Source organism: Thunnus maccoyii, chromosome 13 (genome assembly GCF_910596095.1).
Source record: "Thunnus maccoyii chromosome 13, fThuMac1.1, whole genome shotgun sequence".
NCBI classification, from domain to species: domain Eukaryota; kingdom Metazoa; phylum Chordata; class Actinopteri; order Scombriformes; family Scombridae; genus Thunnus; species Thunnus maccoyii.
In genome coordinates this window covers 23,793,453-23,810,318 of record NC_056545.1, presented here as the reverse complement: position 1 = coordinate 23,810,318, position 16,866 = coordinate 23,793,453, and the positions used below count along the sequence as shown (strand labels likewise).

The window sequence follows — 16,866 nt, the reverse complement described above, 5'->3', positions numbered from 1 at the left end:
GGCACGGTGCCATCTGGAAGACAGGCATGAGGCCAACTGGAAGACATTAAGTCATGAGTGTCATCAACCATAACAATCATGTCACTATCAAAGCACGCCTATTCATTCTAGAAGTGAATGCAACGGGAGGGGGACGGTTATAGCTAAACAAAACATAATGAAATTAATAATGGTTTTCATTTTTTCATTTTAAATGGCTGTTTGTATAAATAATTTTTGTAAACTTAAACTCAACTTTGGGGCAGCTGTAGCTCAGGAGGTCGAGCGAGTCATCCACTAATTAGAAGGTTGTTGGTTCGATTCCCGGCTCCTCCAGTCCACATGTCGAAATGTTCTTGGGCAACATACTGAACCCCAAATTGCTGCCTCTGGCTGCGCCATTGGTGTGTGAGTGTGTGTGTGAATGGGTGAGTGAGCATTAGAAACATTGTAAAGCACTTTGGATAAAAAGCGCTATATTGCTCATGATGAGCAGATTGGCACCTTGCATGACAGCCTCTGCAATCAGTGTATGAATGTGTGTGTGAGTGTTGGCATGTATTGTAAAGTGCTTTGAGTGGTTGGTAGGTTAGAAAAGCACTATATAAATGCTGTCCATTTACCATTCAACAGTGAATATTGAAAAAGAATTAGTTAAAGCACAAATACATTCTCAACCTGTGTGTCATCCCTGGGTTTCATTGTTATATAAGAAATAATTCCCAAGATGGCAATGCAATTAGTTGCTTTTATCTATTTGAGTATTACATTTCTTTATTCAGTAAAAACCTTCATACAAGCTCACGAGTTTAATGTAAGCAGGTACAGCAATATGAAACATTTACAATTAATATAGTACAAGTGTATCACAAATAATGATGTTTGGATGTTAAATGTCAGTTGTAGATATTAGAAATGTGTTTTGGAACGTATCCTCTGATTATGTTTTTACTCCTGTCTTCCTTTTTTTCTTGTACACATGAACACACAGAGAACACACTCACCATTCATGCTACATTGACTAGAGGCTCCCCCTGCAAATGTAAAAGGGACACATCAATAACTGTGCAATTAGTGCATCAATAACCTGCACTTCCAATTTTAATGTATTGAAAAGGAATTGGATTTCTCATTGGATTCTTTATATTTGTGTTTTGCTGTCTAGCTTAATGCATATTTGCTTTGCTCCTCTCTGGAACATTGTGTCGTGAGAGGAAATGCAGATTTACTGATTTTACTGATTCAAGCTCAGAATATCGGCCCATATTCATGTTTATTTCAATCAACTGTTTCTCTCCTTCTTTCTTGCTCACACCCACACAAACTATGGATGCTGTGATCCCACTTGTTCTTTCCCCAATTCCAACTACACATCGCTTTTTAACTAAAAATGGAGATGTTACCTCACTTAAATTCTTTAAAGGCTTGCACAAATTTTAGTAATATGATTCAAGAAAGTTCTGTCTTGCAGTGTTTTGTTAAGACTGTGACTACGAAACAGTGTTGAGGTCCAGTCTGGCTACCCAGTCCATTTATTAATACGGATTTGTGTATCACTGACACATACAATGGATTCTGTACACAACAGGCTGCACTGAAATAATGTGTAGAAATTAACACTGTGGGATTAGTGAGTAGACACTCCAGATGCACCACACACACAACTGGTAAAACATTGCCACCACTAAGTTGTCCAGAGCACTGGACCTTGATACTTAACCTCAATGTCTGCTCACATTTCAATTACCAATAGAACTCTGCACACACACACACACACACACACAGGAAATAATTATAGTCTAAAATCATTGCAGCATGAAAAAAGCCAGAATTTCTTAGCTAGAGGGAATACAGATCAAAGAAGACACTAAAATAATGCCTCGTAATTACACAGTTGAAAGGTTCAAAATCAAACATAATGATTACAGTGTTTGAGCTAGCCAGTGGCAATGGAGTGTGGATGAAACTTTCTGAATTGTGCATTGTTGCAAGCTGCATGAGATGATAATGGCCAAGTTGCGTAATCTGCATGAGAAGAAAAGGCCTCACTGCCTCTATGACCTTTATGTATGCAAGATTTTGTTGTCACAGGCCTCTCATAATGAAATTGATGAAACAGTTCGGCTCTGTAAATAGACTATCTTGGCAGTTTCATAAGGATTTATTTTTGAGGGCATCTTTTACTGTATATGGAAGGTTATTTTTGAGCTACATTGCTTAACCACTTGATGTTTAGTGGTGTAATACTGAAATAATGAGTCTCTTCGGCTGGGTGGAATCACTGAGATTTTGTATTACATTTTTATTTGATTGCTGAAACAATCCACACTGGGCCCCAAGTTTTGTGTGTAAGCTCACAAGATATAATTTCTTGTTCCTACATCCTACACGTTCTACATGAAATTTGTAAAAACATTTATTGAAGCTATTCAAGCTCTGGCACTGAAAAGAAACCACACTGGGATATAGTTATTATTGCATTTTTTAGAATCCCTCTTTTCCCTTTGTTGTTGATGTCTAATTATTATGTTGTGCTTGCAGGCCTGTGGTAGGTTTTGGTGCAACTTATTGACAAAAATAATTCATTTTACAGCCTTTGAGTTATAATAGAACAATACTATGAAGAGCGTTTTTTGTTCTTTTTTCCTGCTGACTTAATATATCACCCTGGTCTTAATGAGTTCTGTGATTTTCCTTTGTAATAAAAGTTAAGTAATTATTGCCTCTGGAGCTTGATACAGATACCAAGCATGTTACAGCTAAATCTTTAAATATGATTTCCTGTAGGAAACAACATTTTGACACAAATTCTCTTCATTTCATTTTACAGGCAGATCTTCTGATGACCTAATGGAACTGAATTTACGAGTTGTGGTGTTTGGGCTCCTGGTGCTGCACTGTGGCTTCACTGAAGGCAGTATCCTGTACCGGGTCCAGGAAGAGCAGCCTCCCAATACTCTTATTGGTAGCCTGGCAGCAGACCAGGGACTGCCAGACTCGGGTCATCTCTACAAACTGGAAGTTGGTGCCCCTTATCTTCGTGTCGATGGAAAGACGGGAGATATTTTCACCACAGAGATTCCCATAGACAGAGAGACCCTGAGGGACTGTCGCTCGCTCGCTAAGGGTAAGCCCTGCTACCTGGAATTTGAAGTATCAGTGACAGATCTGATACAAAATCAGAGCCCACGACTCATTGAAGGACGCATTGAGGTACAGGACATCAATGACAACACCCCCCAATTTCCTTCTTCTGTGCTCACCATCTCTGTCCCCGAGAATACAATCATGGGGGCACTATTCTCCATACCTCTAGCTACAGACAGGGACTCAGACAGGAATGGTGTGAGTGATTATGCCCTCACTGCAGGGCCAGACGCAGCAACTCTATTTGGTTTACAAGTGGCTGACGACAGGGGTGGGAAGCTCCCACAACTCATTGTCCTGGGCAACCTAGATCGTGAGTTAAAGGATTCCTATGACCTCACCATCAAGGCAGTGGATGGAGGAAACCCACAGCGCTACAGCAGTGCTTTGCTGAGAGTGGTAGTCACCGATGCCAACGATAACTCACCCAAGTTTGAAAAGTCCACATATGAGGCGGAAGTGTCTGAAAATAGTCCAGTGGGGCACTCTGTGTTGCAGGTAGGTTAAATAAATTTTTAAAATCAAATTGCAGTCTGGGGTGTAATGTTAAATTGCAACCAAAATTGTTTATGCTGCTTGATGTACTGTTTTCAATTTTATATTCAGCAGCAGTGCTCAGCCAATTTATCAAGATGTTTTTGAAAAATTAGTCTGTGCATCATGTTAGTGCAGTGGTAATTTGTCAGATACAGTCTTCATGTGTAAATTCAAATCAAAGACAGATATTTTTATTCTGGTGTTGAGCTTTAAAATGTTTAAAAATAGAATTTAACCTCTAATGTAGAACTCTTGGGAAACCAAGGCCACTCACATATCATGCTCTTTATAATATTCAATATTTTTAAAATGAGTTTGTCTCACTCTGTTACTCAAATATGCATGTTAAGTGCTGGAAGTACTCAAGTATTAGCATATTATGCTTGTACAGGTAATTAAGCTGCTTATTGCTGTTGTTGTGCTATTATACTTGCAGAAATAGAGTTAGAGATACACAATGTCAGTGTAGGAGTAAGATGCTCTGTGTAGGATTTTCTCTGCATCCCACTGTGAAATTGCACTGACTGTCATGAAAGAAATAGCAGGCTTAATATTTTGCCATATGTTTTCATGTGAACCTTTCTCGAGCCCATTCTCAGGAATAAAAAAGGGAAAAAAAGATGGTAAATAGGCTGCATTTTATATCGCCCTTTTCTAGTCTTATCGACCACTTATAGCGCTTTACAATACTTGCCAACATTCACCCATTCACACACACATTCATACACTGAACGCAGAGGCTGCCATGCAAGGTGCCAACCTACTCATCAGGAGAGATACAGCACTTCCTATCTAAAGCGCCCCACAAAAGAGAAAAAAAGGCCAGTGACATAACCATCAAAAGCAGAGAGGAAGGGCAATAATAAAATATACAGAATGGAGCTGTTCATATGTTGTGCTTTGAAGAGTCATCCATGGATTAATTAATTAATTAATTGACCAATGATTAGCAGAGAAAATCCTACACTGGCTTTCTTTAAATCAAACCCTAAATTGCTTCACATAATTCATGCCTTTAACCATTCAATTCCTTCTGATTGTAGGTCAAAGCAAATGACTCTGACATGGGCCCTAACGGAGAAATTGAGTACACCCTTCACCAAGCTGTAGACCCAGTACCGAAACTCTTGCGAATTGATCGGTCCACTGGCATTATCTATGTCAAAGGGTCATTGGACAGAGAGGAAATCAGCAGCTTGTCCTTCTATGTGGTGGCGAGGGATAAAGGTCCTCAACCCAAAAGCTCTAATACATTTGTAACCATTGAGGTGACTGACCAAAATGACAATGCTCCAGCAGTGGAGATTCGTGGGATTGGTCTTGTGACTCACAGTGAAGGAGTGGCTAACATTTCAGAGGACATGCCAGTGGGAACAGCCGTTGCTTTGGTACAAGTGTCAGACAAGGATGAGGGAGAGAATGCTGTAGTCACTTGCGTGGTAGCAGGAGATGTGCCCTTCCAGCTTCGCCCTGCCAGCGACTCATCCAGTGACAACAAGAGGAAATATTTCTTACAGACCACCACTCCTCTTGACTTTGAAAGAGTTAGGGATTACCGAGTAGAGATTGTGGCTGTGGATTCTGGAAATCCAGCACTCTCTAGTACAAACTCTTTGAAAGTGCAGGTGACTGACGTGAACGATAACTCACCAATATTCTCCCCAACCTTGTTCGAGGTAGATTTTGCTGAAGAAAACCAACCAGGGGAGAAGGTTTTGGATGTTACAGCTTCGGATGCTGACAGTGGCACCAATGCGGAACTTCTCTATAATATTGTGGGAGACTCATCCATCAAAGGTCTGTTTGAGATTGACCCAAATACAGGAGAAGTCAGAGCCCGAAGCCCGCTTGATCGTGAGCATAAGGAACGCTATGAGTTCCGGGTCACCGCAGCAGATAAAGGGTCACCTGTTCACAAAGGAACAGCAACTGTTGTTATAAAAGTCATTGACCGCAATGACAATGACCCCAAGTTCATGCTTAGTGGCTACAGTTTTTCAGTTTTGGAAAACATGCCTCCCCTCAGTCCAGTTGGCATGGTGACAGTCCTGGATGTGGACAAAGGTGAGAATGCTCGGGTTCACCTGTCTGTAGAGCCTGACGGAGGGAAGTTTGTTGTTCAAAATGGAACAGGCACCATTCTTTCAAGCATCTCATTTGACAGAGAGAAAGAAAGCAGCTACACTTTCCGACTTAAAGCAGTGGATGGAGGAGAGCCACCCAGGTCTTCATATGTGGGTGTTACCATCAATGTACTGGATGAAAATGACAATGATCCTGTGGTCACCAAGCCTTCAAATTCCTCCTTCAGGCGCTTGTCACCTCTAGCTTCCCCAGATAGCCATGTAGAGGTAGTTGAAGCTGAAGACCTGGACAGTGGACCTAATGCAGAGCTGGTCTTCAGTATTGCTGGTGGAAACCCTTACCAGTTATTCCGCATCTCCCCTTCCAGTGGAGAGATCACTCTAGCAAAGGAGATGACCCGAAAACATGGTGGACTGCATCGTCTAGTGGTACGAGTGAGTGACAGGGGGAAACCTGCACGTCATGCCACTGCCCTGGTCCACATCTATGTCAATGAAACCATTTCAAATGTCAGCTTAGTGGAAGCCCTAGTTGGGCACAGTCTTTACACTCCACTGGACAGGGACATTGCTGGTGATCCTGACAATGGTTTTGCAGCACAGCGTAGTAACATTCTGTTTGGAAGCCTTGCCGGTGTGGCAGGTGTTGTCATGCTGATCTTGGTGGTGGTATTTATTCGACACCGCATACAGAGAGAAACTAAGAGTGGGTATCAGGCTGGCAAGAAGGAAACAAAGGACTTATATGCACCCAAACAGGCACCAAAGAATGCCAAAGGCAAACGAGGAAGGAAAGGAAAGCCTCAGAAGTCTCCAAAACCACTCGGGGAAGAGGAGGAGGTCAGCCTTCAAAAGAGTCTTAAGTTCAACCTTGATGGAGTCAATGATAGCCCCAGGATACATCTGCCCTTAACCTATTCGCCAGGCAGCCCTGATATAAGCAGGCACTACCGCTCCAACTCTCCCTTACCGTCCATTCAGCTGCAGGCCCAATCACCCTCAGCTTCACAGAAGCACCAGGCTGTCCAGGACCTTCCCGCCACCAACACCTTTGTAGGAACGGGAGGAGATGACAACTCTACTGGCTCAGACCAGTACTCAGATTACAGCTACAAGACCAGCCAGCCGAAGTACAACAAACAGGTAAAAAAATGCCTTGCAAAAAGTAATTATTGTGTAGATGGCCTGTTAGAGGAGTGGATGGTTGGTGTGTTGCTTTTGCAAAAAATATGTTTGTTTGAGGCTATAATAGAGCTCAATTTTAGATCTCAATTTTAGAGTTCACATATATTATTCTTATTGAGTGCAACAGTTCTTAAAAATGTCTTTTACATTTTGAAAAACACTCAAATAGGACTAGAAACCAGAAAACCCACGATCTGTGTTGTCAGCTACAGTAATATGCCATGATCTACTCAAATGGCAAAAATTTGATATTACATTTGAATAATTTGAATGTGTTTTGTGTTATTGTTGTTCCATCAGTCTGGATTGTAAAACTGTAAAATTATATTTTACCGCAGATTTGTTACTGTCACATCTGTCTTATTCTCAATTTTGTGCTCGCTAGAGATTTTACATAATGTGTGAGATGACAGGTTAAGGAGACAAAATGTCTACTCCCATCTGAAAACATATGACTTGCTTCAATAAATAAAATGGCATTTCCCTAAATTCTAGTTGCCACTAAAAATGTCTATGGTCACATGGACAGCATTGATATACTCTAACAATAATTTAATAAGGATATTTACAGCTTTTCAGACTCTAGTTATCAACAGAATATAGTATCAATTGTTTCTCCCAATATTAACTGCAGTGACATGCTGTCATGTTTTTGTGTTGCTCCCATGTAACTTTCTTTGAAGGATGAGATTGGATACACAAAAGAAGTTGCTGCAAAAATGATTAACTCCAGGTATGTGCGCAAGTGTTGCACTATGAGAAATTCTTTGGCTTGGCAGTTGAGTTGAGCAGGGAAGGGAAGGTCGATTTCTCAGTGACTTACTTTTGCTCTTCTGTATGACCTCTAGTGCTCTGATCTCTGCAGGTCACTTGCTCTTATCTCCCTGCTCCTTATGCTCTTATCTCCTCTTATCTGTACAACATTTGGCAAGGCTCAAATCGCCATGGAAACAGAAATATTAATAGACTCAGAGGGGATTATGAACGGAAAAATTGTAGAGTCTAGGGATATAAAGCTAGTATGTCTCTAGGTTTCTGTGTCATCTACAAGAGTGTGATTTTGTGTCTTGGACTAGACAAGTGTGTGTGTGCACGCACGCACGCAGAGGGGATAAGTCAGACTAGCATCATTTTTAAATAGTGTAACATTCTTTGTAGTACAGCAAAATGTAAAGATGTTGGGATCCCATCAGTTTACTAAGACAGCTATACTTGGGCTATTGACATGCATCTCCTTTTTTCCGGTAATAACTTTACTGAATTCTTATTCAACATGAAGGAAAAACCACCTGATATCAGTAGGAGGTAAAAACAGTTTCATAAGGGTCCCCCCCCAAACTCAAAAACTGCCAGCTACATGGGCCTTCCTTCTCAGGCAAACAGTGTATCCATGATCGGCAACCTAACATGCATGATCGATATTTCTTACCACCTCTGTGATAGCTGATACATTTCTGAATGACACAAATAAAGATAATCTCTAACAATGTAGTATTTATAATACCACAGTAATACTCAAAAGATGGCCATCATTCTGTATTGAACATAGTTGCCATTGATGTCTACAATTTATTTTCATCTAAGACAAGATGACATGGGCTTTCAAGATGCTTCCATATATCAAATCGCAGTGGCATACATACAAAACAGTTTGACATTCTCCAACACTTTGCAGATAAAGTTTGCCACATATAAATTAGCAAAAATAGAAGTGGAAAATATGCTGCTGAGTTCTGAACATGTGTAGGTGACACATTTTCTGTGGAGATATCTTCAGAGTCAGTCTCACAGTTGGCTTGTTGGTAGTTTCGGCAGATGCTAGCTGACAGCTTAGGTGATCACAAGCCTTTGTGGGTGGAGTCTGTTTAGAGAATAGTCACCAATGTCTCCTTGATGGACAACATAAGGGACCAAAATGACTGCAAGCCACAGGGTGTGTCTGGGTATGTGTGTGTAGTGCCAATCTTTGGGTTTGTGTGTGTATTTGCTGCTTGGTAAAAGAGTGTTAATTGTAACTGCGGCACAGATGTAAGCTCTCAGCACTTGACAGTGTTTGTGGTTTCTCAATATGATAACATAAATGCGTATGAGACATGACTCAGTGATTGACAGGCTTAGTAAAAACATGGACAGATGTTGAAGCTCATGTGACATACCTCAGCAGATGTTGTCTCATGTATAGCATCCCCTCTCACATCAGGAAGAACAGATTGACCAAAATATATAATTAAAGTAACTGCCAAGTGATGTGACAGATGTAGAGTGGTGCCCTTGCTTTAATTAACTGTGCTACACTCGACAATGGCTTTTCATTGAGAATGTGATCAGGTGTCTGGTTTGTACTAAACTCGATAATATGTCGGAAACTTACAGCTTGCGTTATTACAGACTATGAACACATGAAATAGAAGCATTTTTTGCAAAGCAAGGTTTGCTTGTTTTTTTTACAACTCTTTTAGTCAAAGGATTGGAGCTATTGCACCACTGACAGAGTTTAGCTCTGTCACTATCTGCTAAATTATTATTTTTTCTCCACCTCCCTCAGGCTTCAGTTAAAAGACAGTTTACTGATGAACACCCATCTACTGGGTAAAATCTGAGTCGATGTTCAACAACCTAAAGTGGCCTCATCTGAAAGCTGTAAAATGTGTGTGCATGTGTTCTTGTACATATGTCTTTGGAAGAACAAATTTGAGTTTAGGGATAAGGTTAGAATTAGGCTTAGGTTAGGGTATGGGTTGGCATTAAACATGGAGTCGAGAGTGTCCGGATTAGGAGGAAATGCATTATATCAATGAGGGTCGACAAGTCCATATAGTGGACCCTCACTGATAAAGATGTTGCAAAGTATGTATGCATGTGTGGGAGCAGTATGTTTGGAGTGAATTAGGGGTGCATTACATTTCACCACAAATGTACCTAGGCTAATAATAGACACAAGTATTAGACATACTGTATTGTGTAGGTGTAACACTGCCCTTGTATCAATTTTATAGAAACGTCTGCACCTATAAATGCTAGCCTGAGAACAGCCTGAGGCTGAAGAGTAGAATATTTGAATCCAGTAAACTCAAGAATGGTTTGTTGAGGGTCCCAAAATCCAAACAGATGTTTAAGATTCCCTAATTTGATCATTGTATTGTTTAAGCAATTGCCAGCTATATGTGCAAAACTATATTTGTTTTGTTTTCTCCACTAGGGGCTAGTACTCCTATCAATTCAGAAACATTTTGATCTTTTCCCAAGACTCTGTAGAGACATTTTCAGCCCTCTAATTGCTTTAGATTAACCCACTTTGGCATAGAATTCCTGAAATGCAGTCTCTTGGATATAATATATTACAACAGACATACTGCCTCTAAACACAGTTGAAGGCATTTGGGCAAAAAATATCCATTGCCTAGCAAATTCAAAATAAATCTTTTTTTCTAAAATGCTTGTTCCAAAAAAACAAACCAATAAATGCCAGGAATAGACTTAGACATCTGAAACCCTCAACCACAGTTGTAACCAACGGTTGTCATGTACTGTATATGTCTAAAACCAATGAAATTCAGAACCATGGACAGTGCCTTTGCTGTTCCAAAGCCTACAAATGGAGTACCGTTGCATCATGAGCGGAGAGAAAGACGATAGGCCTGTGTGAGGCTGATACAGAAAGACTCCTGTCCTCTATAGTCAATACTCTAAAGAATTATACCAAACATTAATTAAATATTTGAAATGCTAAATTAAAAACAAACAAACAAACAAAAAACAATATTTTACTGTAAATGGTAAAAGCCCACCAACACCTAGAAAATGAGAAAAAGACCCAAGTCATTTTCTCTATTTCCTTTTTACTTTTTTTTGCAAGAAAAACTCTTTCAAAGTGCAAATGTATCATCAAGCAAACTCAAAATGGCTCCATGTTAGATTTCAACAAACAGGATGAGCTCTCTGCATGATGCTGTAGCTTCCCTGTGCTGAAAGGAGGTCCTTACAATTGCTTTCATACTGCTTGCACCTGTTTAGGTAATATTGTAATTAAAGTGGGGACACTGGGAATTTTCCTCAGGGTCTTGGCAAGTTAAACCATTCTCAGTTGTATGTCAGAATTTAACTATTGAGCGTGGGTAAGCATTTACATACAGGAAGGTGTAGATATTTCAAAGGAATAATTACCAGTATCATGTACTATGTAAATGCATGTACCGTATGTAATGCACAAACTATGTTTTCACACAAACATGCACACACATTTACTCATTCTCATTTAGTGTTAGGATTGTTTTAGAAAGTATGCTCTTGTATGTGAGTGATTTGTTCAGTTCAATTCATATAATGTTGTGTTAAATCACATTCACAGTCCTAGTCCTCATGGAACATGAATACCTCACCAAGGTGCCACACTGCTGCTGCACAGTTGTATCCAGTAATGACAATGGTAATCTCTTTCATTTCTAAAACAAGCTGGAGGTTGGTGCACTTTAACAACCACTATCTTTGTAGTTTCTAGTTCCCCCCTTGTCACCTTTGAATGTGTGATATTACATGATGGTTGCTGGAGAAACCAGTGACTCACAATGGCCATTAGAGCTGATAATTAGCCCTGTTGGGTCTAAAAGTTGGCACCTTTTTTCACACTGCACTTAATGAGAATCCCACATTTGTGGAAAACACAATGTGAGTGGTATGAAACACTGAGAATTCTGTGTTACACAGCAGTCATAACTGCTGGAAAAGCTTTAAATTCATCCTTTATATCACACTATTGAAATGCTTTATTTACCAGAAATGGATGAGTGTTTTCCCCTTGAGGTTACACCTCCATCTCCATTCCTGTCTACAGTTCCTTAAAGCCAATCCAGTGGATTCTAAGAGCAGGAAAGGGGGTAGAGTGAGTCAGTGTGAGTCTTAATTAACCTTCCTCATTGTTAAGCAGGGCCCACACTTTGTGAACTTTAGGCATCCCTTTGAGCTGGGATTAGCCCAATTTAGCCCAATACTGCTGTTTGAACTCAGCAGAGGTGTATTTTACAGAGGAGGCCTGAGGCAAAATTTGCACTTGTTCTACAAGACTGTGACACATTATTCTCTCTTACTTAAGACCAGTGAAACCTAGAAATCATTGGATATATGCCATCTGCATTTCAGCGAATAGTTGGGAAAGCAAGGAGTGCAGCTGACGTATTTTCCCTATCTTTTCCCATCTCGGTATCCAATCTGCCTTCCAGTATTTTTCAAACAGGCACGACACCCACCCACCCACACACACATATACACACACAGATGCGCACACACAAACACCCACACACAACGGCTCTTTGTGCACCACATATTTGCCCTGGCTGATTACCCAGAAAAGGAAGGCTAGAAGGAAAGTGAGGTAAAAAGCATTGTAGATGCCGGAATAATTTACCCTGCCTGTACTGCATGTTTTGCTTACTGTTTTATATCATAATAGTGTGATTCAATACATTAGGTTGTCACTACCTTGTATTGAAAATACTGTTTATTGTTTAGCTTCCATTTCAGGTCTTAACAACACTATTAACAAATCTTTGCCCATACAGCAATATGCTGACTGGGTTGTCAAACCTATTTAGTTGAAGACTAGTGACATTAGTTCATTATACAGCATATCAGGTACTCAATGTATTTTTTATAATTAGAACATATTACCCCTGGGAAATGCTGATAATTCAGTTGTATAACTAAACTTCCTTTAAAACACCCACTATTTTCCACTGTGCATATATATATTTACATATATACATACAAACCTACATACATCGGTTAAATCAGCCAGTGACACTACATTCTATGGTTGCTGTTTTCATCATACACTATTATCTATTTCTTAAGGTTGTTTAGCAGCATTTGAACATTTCATATATCAATTTATCTGAAAAGCCACATATAATGTAGTTTTATTATAAAGTAAGTATATGCAAGGTTGTATGAGTCCAGTTACACTACCATAATTAAGTTTAAAATGCCAACCAAAAAGCATGTTGAAAGAAAATATTTTTTTATTGGCTTAGAGAAGGTGACAGTTCTGACATGGGAACAAACACTGAGAGGCTGTTTTAAAAGCAGAAGCTAGTAATGAATGTATGGTACTTTGATCCAGACTTGATAGAGCCAAGGCATGGCTGGATCAAACATAGTCATGCTGTAAAGATGACAAGAGCAGTTTCTCAGGAGGCAGCTTTGAGTCAATTTTAATTGGGAATCTTGCACTATTGGAGAAAGCAGATAACATGAGGGTACAAATTATGCACACAGTGGACTTGTTTTTCATGAAGCTTCATCCATCATCCCCTTCTATTCCATCTTCCATGGTAAAGTAAATCCTGGGTCCATAGTTTGCCCAGATCATACTGTCGCCATTCAGGTAACTGACATAAGAAGGTGGACTTAAATCCAGACACCAATACAGAACAGAGCAGTTGAAGTTCAGTTTACTAGGTGAAGTAATTTCAGGCTTATAACCCTGAACAAGGAGGTTGGTTAAGGCGAACACAGTAGCACCAGGCAAGTTGCAGGCATACAGATAATAGGGAAATCAGGAAGATTTAAGGCAGGTGCAGGTAACAAGTGAAATGGCTGTACTGCTGAGGATGAAATGTAAAGTAAGTTGGCTTTGACCCTGTCTCTACAATTACTTGGACTAATTGCTGATGTGGAACAGCATAGTAGACAGGTGATTGAGTCAGATAGGAAGGAATAGCCCCTTTTCACAGCAGCCATTTAGTTGAGCCAGTTTCAGGGCTCTGGTGCTTGCTCACTCACTGACATGGTTTCCTGGGACAATTAATGGAATGGAGCAATTGTTTATGTTATACATTTTACACATGTGCTTTTCCTGCTTTGATAAGTCAAAATGTCTGCCATGAAAAGGGTCCGTTAGTGGGCCTCGGAGGAATTACAGAAATGGTAAAATTCCTGAATACACTGAGACAAGAAAGAGTGCAGTCTGAGGCTGTGTCTGAATGTGTCTTTCTGTAGCTGAAAGAGAGGGAGACAATGCAGAAGGCAACATGTTGTCTGTATTGTATTGTATTGTATTTTTCACTGAGCTGTGATTGCAGTCAGTATTCAACATATAATACCAACAATACAAGTGTGAGACAGAATTAAACTGTTTTAGAGATAAATATAAAAACATTTGTGTGTATATGCTGTTGCGAGTGAAGGACTGTTACAGGTCATGCAATAGAGGACTCAAACATAAAGTAGAACAATGCATTTTTGACTGAGCAAGATTTTGGCAACGTATAATTTTGAGATAATACTACAGAGGAACAGATAATAAAGGGTTCACTTGGATTGTCAGAAAAACAATAAGCTTAGTGCTCACTGCCATCCACAACTCAAGAAAACAGAAAATACAATATGCCCTGCATTGCACTGTTGAGTTACACAGGTCTTCTGGATTGTTAGTGTTTGAGCTGATCCCATCCAGACTTTCTTTCTCTCCCATTAGGAAATGAATCCAAAGACTCCAGAGCCTTTTCATTATTTTCTGCTGAAGCATTGCCTTTAAATACTTTGTACTTCTAATTTCATTTTGTTTGGGATGGCTGAACACGAAGACTTAACTGGCAACTTTCCCTTGGGACAATAATTAAATTAAAGTATAATAAAATATTCCTAACACATCCTGGAATGATTCAGGCTATTCTACATGTAGAAACTGTCACAGAAAGTTTTACACAAAATAAATAAATAAATAAATACATTTAAATAAGTTGTTTATCAAAAGATGAACATTTTATAGGCAACTACTTCCCCCTTCACTCACTGACTCTCTGACTGACTGCTACTAAATTTGGGCATTATATCTATTAAAAGTTTGCATGCAGGAGTATACACTATCTAATAAGCTCTTCCTTTGGTTCTGCATGACATACACAACTCTACAACAAAAATGGGATCAATGTTTAAACAAATGAACAAATTCAAATTTGAAAATTGAAAATAAATAAATAAATGAATAAATAAATATTACTTTACTTTTACTGGTCTAGTTATAATTTCACTATATGAGTCAAATGGGCTACTACCTTAAATTCTACCTGTTAATATTTTCTTTGCTGTGACTGCTCATTGCTATTAAAAACTGTGCTAGGCAGGTGGATAGAGGCCAAAAATATTCACATAACATCCCCAGACATCCTTTGAAGTATCTTGCCAGGATAGAGAGAGTGTGTGTTACCTTGAGTTACAGTAGATGGAGACGGATGTCAGCTGTGCGATCTGGCTGTGCACAATATAAAAGATGGCACAGCTCAATAATCAAGGCTTATGCGGAAACGCTGGATGCACAGACCACCTGCTATACTCAGCACATTTACAGTTTCTTGGCACCCTCCTTGTACCCTTCTGATGCTGCCTTGTTTCATGTTCACTTCAAGACTGGAGCACCTAAATATCAGGATACATTGTAATTATTCAGAGGCCAATCAACTGTCGAAACTTGGAGGGACAGAAATTCTTTAAAGATCCCCTCTAGACATTTTGCAAGACATATAAAAAATACTCTGATTTGAATAATAATATGTCAAATGTGGTCTTCCACAAAAAAAGTCCAATTACCACATGAAAATCCTTAAAATGATATCTACTTCTTCTCCCTCATTGAAAAATCCAGAGTCAATGAATATGTAAATATTATTAATTTCAAAATTTTAACTGCTGACCAAAAGATGTTGGTAGGCCCACCCCTTAAATTCAGATTTTCGATGAGCACAGAGAAACTTTCCCCACTCAGCAGATGAATGTGAAAACAGCCCTCTAGTTTCAAACTCTGCACATACAACATTCTGCACAGTGAAACTTAAACATTCAACTGAAGTAACAATAGGCAAAACACATTTTTTAGTGGAGGGGACTAAGTTCTTGTGAATTCACAAGTCAAATCCTATTTGATGTATGTGATACTCATTAATATGCTGATTTCTGGTTTTACACCAGTAGACCAATGGAAGTGTGCAGCCCTATTGGCAAGTTCCAGGTAGTTAAGGGAAGAAGATTAGAAATTGATTTAACTAAAAATTGGAATCCATGGATCGTAATGTGAAGTTGGACACACCTGGGTTTACATAGTCAGCATCTTAAGTGCACATCTGGCAGGAGGCTGCTTATCAAGAGGCATAAGTGATAAGTGTAAATTGGGCCCATATTGAAAAATGTATCTATTTAATACATATGTATTAAAAACATACAACTAACAAATTAAAGACATATTGAAATGACAGTATTTTACGTCCCTGGTTAACGGGAGTGTTTTTGTGCAAGAATGTCTGGTGAGCTTCCTGGACACTAAGTAACATTGCTAGCAATAATAGTTCAGTAATTCTTCTAGTAGCTGTAACAGTCTACAATAGGTATCAGTAACCATTTATTTTTTACTGTCCACAAAATAAGTCTCACATGTATTGTCAAGTCTTACTTGCTTAGCTCCTATCATATGCGTTGTATGTAGTGTCTCTTATTTTATTTTATTTAGGAATTATAATATATTTGAAACCAACTACTTCAGGGTTCAAGGTAGAACTTGTTGCCATTATCTCCATGTACAGTACTCACTATAAAAGGGATGCATTCCTTCAGTGCTACAGTGTACACAATAAGTAACTTGAATTAGAAAACACATTTTATCTTCGGAAAAAAAAACCTGAAAATGAAGAATGAAAAAAAAAAAAAAAAAAGCCTTTAACTAGAGGGATAATCAACATGGTGAGGGCAAGAGAGACAGCAGAGAGGCAAATGACTTCAATTAGCAGGCTTGCCCTAATGAGAGAATCATTTCTTGAACTAGGACATAATGATTGATTTGATTTGCACCTCACTCTTACGGCTTGGTTCCACTGTCACGTTCTGGCTCCAACGCGGCTGCCGGAGCTGATCGCAGTTGTCGTGAAATTATCTATAAACACTCCGGAAT

General features: G+C 39.3%; 1 protein-coding gene across 4 annotated transcripts in view; it reads left to right on the top strand.

Annotated features, from left to right (window-relative positions):
* The window catches only part of pcdh1a (protocadherin 1a), a 223,645-nt gene that overhangs the window by 135,506 nt on the left and 71,273 nt on the right, over window positions 1-16,866 (top strand). For 3 of the 4 annotated variants that reach the window (XM_042430100.1, XM_042430101.1, XM_042430102.1), the window contains 2 exons: window positions 2,810-3,624; window positions 4,707-6,890. In XM_042430100.1, coding sequence (XP_042286034.1) covers window positions 2,830-3,624; window positions 4,707-6,890 — 2,979 coding nt within the window. In that variant the 5' untranslated portion in view covers window positions 2,810-2,829. The remainder of the gene's footprint in view (window positions 1-2,809; window positions 3,625-4,706; window positions 6,891-16,866) is intronic. The other variant, XM_042430099.1, reaches the window with a different exon arrangement.